Consider the following 8206-nt stretch of genomic DNA (forward strand, 5'->3'; position numbering starts at 1 on the left):
AACTTTTTTTTTTTTTTTTTTTTTTTTACAAAGACAAGACCCACCCTCTCCCACGCAACACTTAACCCGAGTTTGAAAGACTGGCGCGAGATGCATGGGACCTGTGAAATTTAGAATTACCTTTCCAAAACTGCCCCGGAGTTGAACAGTGTTTTTTTTCCAACTTTAAGACTTAACATTGAAATCATTATTCACAATTTTAATAAAACTCTGCCGAGTGAAATACTGCAGCAGTATTCATACACAAAATGTGTACAGAATATGTACAATGTGCTTTAGACAACATATGAAATATATGTAGCATGCATGTGTAGATCTAGGATGTATATATTTAGTATATATGCCCATGAGAAACATGACAGTTCAAATACTGATTCTTCATTGTGTTCTTAGAAATTATTACGAGATGCTTCGGTTATTAGTATTAATATTAGTAAATATTACATACACTAATCATTATGTAGGTCTATATGCAAAAATAACACCATAGGTGGTTTACAAAATCTAACTTTCCAAAACAATTCATTTTCAGATAAGAATTCCAAGGATGGCTAGATTTGAATGCTCATTGACTCATGCATTTTCATTATATTGTTCTAACGGCCTATGAAAAACAAATGTGACAAATTTATTGTACGTTTGTATAACGGCCGACATCGTGCAGGCAGTAAGCTATAATAACGCGTGCATTCCGCTACCAGTAAAAGATGGGTTGGAGCTGACAGCGTTCCCGGTCAGAAAAAAAATCAACATAAACCTATGTAGGCGTCACCTATACGATTTGTAAGTTTTTGTTCGAGCTGGAGATCGCTTTGATGCCGGCGCGCGACAGCCTTTGAAATGCAGGCCTATGTTTCAATGCAAATCCTCTCTGATGGAGGAGAGCAAGGGAGGGACTCGAAGGCCATAAAAGTTGACGTCAGGGAGGTGCCTTTTAACTGCCAGCGAGTCCGGCAAACCAGAAGTTAAATGAGTACAGGTAAGTCATTCAGGAAGGAGAGGGTTCATTTGGTTAAAGAAAAACCCACGGCAAACTTGGGAGACGGCAGTTTCTTTTTTGGACACATTATGCGCAAGAGAACTCATTTGGAAAGATGTACGTGAGTTATCTTTTGGACAAGGACACCAGCATGTACTCAAATTCCGTGAGGCACCCCAGTCTCAATTTAAATCATCAGAACTTTGTTCCCGCGCCTCCACAGTATTCGGATTTCACCGGATACCATCACGTTCCAGGAATTAGCAACGACCCTCACCACGGCCAAACCAACAGCGCTTGGAACCCCGCGTACGCACCTCAGAGGGACGAGTGGTCCCCTTATGGACCTGGAACGGTACCTTCCACATCAAACCCCGGACAAATCAGTTTCAGTCCCCCAGAATTCACTCCTGTCCAACCTCCGGCTCCCGGGCTTCTCCCATCACCCATCAATTCACCTGTCGGTCAACTCTCTCCAAATTCACAAAGAAGGAATCCTTACGAGTGGATGAGACGGAGTGCGCCGCCACCAAATTCAGGTACTTCGTTTTTGCTTTTTTCTACCAGTTTGTTGGATTGATTAGTCGATGCAGTGACCTCACAGAAAGAAAGATATTTTCTCTTACAACGGCACTTTCAGCTTTCGCTCGCTCTATCGCTTGCCCGACAATTTTTACAAGAGAATTTGCAACTGGATAAATACAGCTATTCAGGAATAGTTAATCTGTTGTTTAAGAGTTATTTGCGTCACATGCAGTAGTATGTAACATGCCACTTAACATTCCGGTATTACCGTATGGTAGCTCGTATCTGTGCGAAACTAAGGACGCCTTCAGTGAGTTTACTTGCTGAGTTTTAATTTTAGTTACTTTCTGACGTTACGTTTAGCTTGAACACGTATACAAACGGAGTAGCACCGACAGTTAATCTCACGCAAAAGACAGATATGCCTAAGTGACAGTTACACGCACATACGTGCACCTGTTGGGCTCAGTTGCGGTGGCTCTTGTGATCGGCTCTTGCTGACTTTAAAACATACATTTTTACTAGTTTTAATATCAAGCGAACTTGGGAAGAATGTTAAATTAAGTTCCTGGTATCCTGGGAAACATCGAATGTATTGTTGTCAATGTCATTCTCACAAAATGTAACTGTCCAATCAAAAGTGTGCCTTGGGGTAATCAATATTAATATCAGTCTCCTCAAAACTTTTGTATCCGTTGTATCATAAAAGGCTTGGCATTTAAGTTTTCCGATCTTAACCTCTTTCAAACTATTAATTGCCTGGGACGCTGTACTGCTTCTTGTATCAGTGTGAACCGTCAATCTCGACACATTCTGTCTTAAATAAACCATGAAATTAACCACACAAGCTCATCAGTTTTATTGGTGCTATATATGTAGGCCTAATGGATTTACAATGTGAAGAAGTTCAACTATTTCATAGCCTAAATGCCGGTGTCATCAGTATCGGAACCCAGTATTATTTCAGTATTAGTAGCAGTATTTCAATTTGTGTAATGCTTTTACGTACCATTTTAGGGATAGACTAATTTAGCATCGATTACATCAACAGTTATTGAGGTTTTGATGATCAATTGCATTATTTCTTTATTATAAGCACGTGTGTATCTTGAAGTGTGAGACATTATTCTGTCAAAATAAATGTAAACATGATTTAACACGGATAGTAATGTTTTAAATTGCATTAGCACGAATTAAGACGTATGCCTATATTATTATTGTATCTCGATGTATGAAGCAAAATTGTCTTCCTTAGGATGCAAGTGTTTCATATAACAAATCCCTAAAGATGCACTGTAACAGAAAAGCTCTTAGACCCTTAAGACATGTGCGGAAGTTTCATTCAGAACTGGAAGTGCCACCCCTCTATTTGTAGAAAATTTGCAACCCCTAAAAGTCTTATTTGCTTGTCATGTAAATGGTGGGAGTTTTTTGTTTTGTTTTGTTTAATTGTTCGTTGTTGACTCCGGGCGAAAGAACCGAGTTCATTGTTTGCCTGGGTGTTCTCCTTTCTTTTTTGCATGATCGCTCGGCGATCCAAAGCTTTGATGCGGTGCGCTGTAATTGTTCTCAGATTCTAATAAACTTTGAGCGCGTTAAGAGTGCAGACTGGAGTTTACGGTATTAAAAGCTATTTCTTAATGAGAATTCATTTGCATGCCTGTAATTTTAAAATTGCAAATACAACACCTATGAGGAGAAAAAAAAGTTTAATATATTCCGCTGATTACATATGAGTGACGGCAGTATGGCACCGCATTTAATTAACTGATACAATTCATTGACAGAATAATGTTACTGACGGCAATTAAGCTATCTCGGTCCAATAATAAAACCATACACAAATCATGCAATTATAGAATAACTGATTTTTAATACCGCCACTAAATCAACTAATTCATATTGATTAATCCATGTGTATGTTCTTTTTTCGGTCTGAACTGTAACAGCCATTGTCGTAACAGCAATCCTTACCACCTACAGATTGACAACTATACTACAGACACATACAACACTTCTACCAGCTCATGTACCGTGGTGTCGTAGAAAAAAATCAATTCCTTATTAGAGACATTTAGCTGGGTCTACCGCTCAAGCCAGAAATGACTTTAATATATTAAGTTTAAATAATTTTGACCCGTCATATATGGACTACATTTGCATTTATAATTTTCCTTCCTTAAATTTCCCGCCATAATTGTATTATGAGCAATCAACACAACCTAACTTATTGACATTAATTAACTCTGAACCATTAATATAAACAAGTGTGGCTTTTCTGATATTTACGTAATAGTTTGTTATTATCACAGTTCCTAATGATGTGGGAATAGAGAATTAAGTATTGCTCAAATTTGTTTGGGATGAACCTCAGGATAAAGCATGAGGATTATACCATGGCATATGACTATTGATTGTTTAATTTCTAGCAACATAGCTGATAAAAGATTATCAACACAGGATTAAACACAGGCTAGAACGTGCACTCTCCTACGTTTTGTACACTACTTTAAAAAAGGGCCTAGATGTTAATTATAAAGTCACTGTATCCATGGATTATTTGACTTGGACTTGGCAACAACATAGCCCGACAAGGCCCCTCTGCCTCGGAATGGATGAGTGTTCTTGGTAAAATGACCTGTATTTACGACCCAGGTGGGTGGTTAACATCAGCACAGGTTCAGGGGTGGTGGAGGGTGGTACATTAACCCACCTGTCCATTTCTGAAGCATGTAGCAGTGGGGAAAAGAGACGGACATTAGGACAGTTCTTGAGAGTTAGCTCAGCACTCCGGTGCTGTTGGGTTGGAGATTCAACTTCTGTGTCTGTTTACTGGGGTGAGATTCCATTCACCAGAGAGAGAGAGAGAGAAGAGAGAGAGAGAGAGACACCACTGATCATTAAGGAGGGATGACACGCTGATGTGATTTTCTCTGAGGTGGTGGCAACTTTCTACTATGTTTACGACAAGGCCCGGTAGAGCTGGTGTAGTTTCCACACAGAGGGAATGTCTCAGATCTGCCATAAACGCACAGATTATCTCCCATTACCGTTATCACCCTAGTCCATACAAGCAATGTTAAAGTCTACCGGTTTAGCGATTAACTCCGAACGAAAGCTGGGCCACTTTATCATAACTCCCACAGGACCATTCTTTGTAATGAAATTCTCATTGGCAGCAACTGGAAAGTCATTTTTCTTGGCTTGTAGTGAAGGCACTGATAGAGCCCACAGGAGAACTCGAGAGCTGGGTCACTGAATGCCATCATGTGTTCTAACACAAGAAGGATGAATTATGATATACATATTCATTTAATTTTATATGCACATACACACAAACAAATATACACACTGGCAATTCACAAGCAGTTAGGCTGTAATGTAATGTATAATTTGCATACAGATACAGAAATGTACACATTTTAGTATTTATTCGACTTACATGAATCACAGACAGTTGCATGGGTGGACAGGCTTTTGTAGTGAGTAACTGGAAATTAAAGGTCAAGTTTAGAGAGAGCCCACTACACTATCTGCAATGATGAATGCCCGTTTAAAGATACGCTGGAGACCCACGATGTAAGACCAACATTGCACAACAAAGCAAACACCCATCACAGAATCGAACAAAAGGTATTTTCTTGATGAAGTCACCCCTCAGTGAAAGATTTCCTAAAAAGCTAATACCTAAAACCTGGCGAGTAAGGCGGCTGACACCCACCCACCCTCTGCTGACTTTTAGAGTGATCGAGAAAGGAATGATAACCGTGTCAGACAGACGGACGGACTTCCAGACTCTGTGGGCCCTTATCTATGTGCACGCCTCTCAATCAATACAGTACCTTAAGGCTCCATCAAGACTCTGGCGGATCGATGCCCAGCTGACTGAAACATCCCTGCTGTCGTGCGCGCTGGGCAGGGCTGCTTGTATAAACACCACGGTTTGATAAGAGCCACCGTCAAGACGGCGAGTCTGTGCATCAGTTATGAATCACATGATTAATAGAATGCATCAGGATTTCACAGGCGCCAGCGGGTTTCAGAGGTTCTGCAGGATTCTCTTAGTCTCCCCTCCCCGCCACCCTGGCCCCTACTGCACCCCTGCGAAAATGTCACTTCATCTAATACATCTTTTAATCTTTAACTTGGTCGATGTCGGCCTGCTTACAGTTCCTTCCTCAAAGCGGGCAGGGCAAACTGACATTTTTTATGTACCGCATAACCGCTGCCAAGCTATTGGTAATTTCTATTTGGTATTTCAAAGCAAGTGTATTTTATTTCTTCACACTTACCCCGACCCGTAAGACTTGTACTTAATACTTATGCATGGTTTTTTCAACCAGAACAAGAGCCAGTCAACTTAAATTGATTACAAAAAGTCAAATGTCCCCTGTTCTTCACAATTTTACATTGCTTACTATTTGTATTTTATAAAACCGTGGATGGATATTTAGTGAAACCAGATGGCAAACCTTACTTAACGGTGTAACACCAGTAGCCCACCTAGGAACTGAACCTGAAACATTAAAGTAACAGTCAGTTCCTTCAGCCTAAAGGAACAATGGCACCATTGATTTTGTCAGTTTAGTTTGTTCAATAAAACAGTTGACTAAAATGTTGCATCTGCTTTTAGGGAAGACCCGGACGAAGGACAAGTACAGAGTGGTATACACAGATCACCAGCGCCTGGAGCTGGAGAAGGAGTTCCACTACAGTCGGTACATCACCATCAGAAGAAAGGCAGAACTGGCCACCACCCTCAGCCTCTCAGAACGACAGGTGAGTCCTCAAGGTACCTCACCTGGGAACAGTCACCTCCAGATTCAGAGCTGTGACTGTCACTCATGCATGCAGGCGCGCGCGCGCACACACACACACACACACACTCAATAAATCATCGCTCAGGACCCAGACTTCATCAACTGCCAAACATTACTATAGCAGAAGCATGCATTTTTTTAAGATACTAAAACACTACCGTGAGGAAATATGTTACGAATTAAGGGGTGAATTCAATTAAGCAATTTCACTACTACATGATATTGATTTTCATTTGGATCTGACAGGGATAATGTTAATCTTTAATTCATTGGCGAAGAACAGTACCATTCAACACAGATATGAAAAAACTGACGTTTATAGCAAGTTGGGTAGAACGTGATATTGTTTGGAACTAAACTGTTTTGACATTCGCTAATTTATCTAGCTAGTTGCAGGCTCCGAAAGTTTAGGCTCTGCTCCGCAACTTATCTAATTGACACGGTCTAAATAAATCTTACCAATTTTTGCCAAATAAACTTAAAAGATACTTGAAACTTAAAAGTCTCCTCATGTTATGAGGAGCAGTAAGAATCAGCGCTTACACTCCCTTGTGGGAGTGTAAGGATCCCAGCCATCGAACTAAGCCAACGATAGCTAGCTAACACAGTAAGACGCTAGTTAGCATCGCTAGTGAAGGAAGCTAGTTTAGTATCTGGTTAACGCTAGATTTGTCTTTACGCTAACAGACTGATTTAGTCATCTTGTAAGCTTGCCCACAATGTACAGCTATTACCCAGCTATTAAAATCGAACAGACCAGTGATCTGCTGAACTCACCTCTCACCAACCCACAGTTGCGCGTTGGAGCATCAATACGATACAATTAGATTCATTTTTAGGATCGCGTCAATAACAGGTAACTCCAGCCCGCGCAGGCCCGGTGCCAGGATGAAGTGACGCAGGGGGGCAGTTAAAAATGACGAGGGGGCAGGGGCGTTTCTAGCGATTGAAAAGATCAGGGGCTACGTCAAGTTTCGCTCTGTTACAGTCTGTCTGTTGTTTTGCTGTAAACACCTCCTTTTCAGGGCGAAAATATTCGGGGCTAGGCTTAAAATATTCAGGGCTATAGCCCCAAATAATGGGACCTAACGACGCCACTGCGAGGGGGCAAATCTTTTTATATAGTAAAGCAGTAGGTTAGCATCCTGCTATGGCTATTTCTACATTTTTTTTATGTTGCGGGTGGCAATATAATGGCGTTTTGACTACATGCAAACAATTCCCTACCTTACCATTTCTATGTGTTTGTGCTTCATGACAATACAGCTGAGGGGGCAAAGCTCCCTATTGCCCCCACGTGGCGCGGGGTGCGAGCCCGTGTAATAGGCTATAGCTATGAGCCAATGGTAAATTATTGTTTGCTGCAAATTGTCCAGCCTCAAAGTTTCTGCTGGGGGAATGCGTGTAGGTGTAAATTTATTATTTTCTTTAATTTTCCAAAGGTGAAGATCTGGTTCCAGAACAGGCGTGCCAAAGAGAGAAAGATGAACAAGAAGAAGATGCAACAGTCCCAGCAGGCCTCGACCACTACTCCCACCCCACCTGGCGTGGGAACCCCCGGCAACGTCTCCATGGTGACCAGTAGCAGCAGTAGCGGTGGCTTAGTGTCACCGTCGATACCAATGACAATTAAAGAGGAGTACTGAAGGAGGCCCCATTACGGGCAGAGCAATATTGGACTATGACAACAAGCACCCCTGTTGACATCCTCAATCAGCCATGGTGTTGTCTGGCTTAATACCAAGAACTTTTGAAATGAAAGAAAACAACACAAATAACCACCGCTTTTACAGCTTCCTGCGCTTTTCTGACAAAGTAAAACAAAATCACAATTACTAGAAGAATGAGTGAAAAAAGAGAAGAAATATAAATATATATAAAT

At 41.1% G+C, this 8206-nt stretch overlaps 1 protein-coding gene across 1 annotated transcript; it reads left to right on the plus strand.

The window, feature by feature from the left end:
• Positions 1-1094: 1094 nt before the first annotated feature.
• cdx1a (caudal type homeobox 1a) lies at positions 1095-7970 on the plus strand. Its single transcript, XM_036549015.1, has 3 exons — positions 1095-1518; positions 6138-6283; positions 7767-7970. Exons 1-3 carry the CDS (start codon positions 1095-1097, stop codon positions 7968-7970), a joined length of 774 nt encoding a protein of 257 aa, XP_036404908.1.
• Positions 7971-8206: the final 236 nt, after the last annotated feature.

Source organism: Megalops cyprinoides, chromosome 16, assembly GCF_013368585.1.
Source record: "Megalops cyprinoides isolate fMegCyp1 chromosome 16, fMegCyp1.pri, whole genome shotgun sequence".
Lineage (NCBI taxonomy): Eukaryota > Metazoa > Chordata > Actinopteri > Elopiformes > Megalopidae > Megalops > Megalops cyprinoides.

Coding starts and splice junctions, on each gene's coding strand:
- cdx1a (XM_036549015.1), top strand. CDS start 1,095: ATGTACGTGAGTTATCTTTTGGACAAGGACACCAGCATGTACTCAAAT. Junction 1,519..6,137: donor TGCGCCGCCACCAAATTCAG/GTACTTCGTTTT, acceptor ATCTGCTTTTAG/GGAAGACCCGGACGAAGGAC. Junction 6,284..7,766: donor TCAGCCTCTCAGAACGACAG/GTGAGTCCTCAA, acceptor AATTTTCCAAAG/GTGAAGATCTGGTTCCAGAA.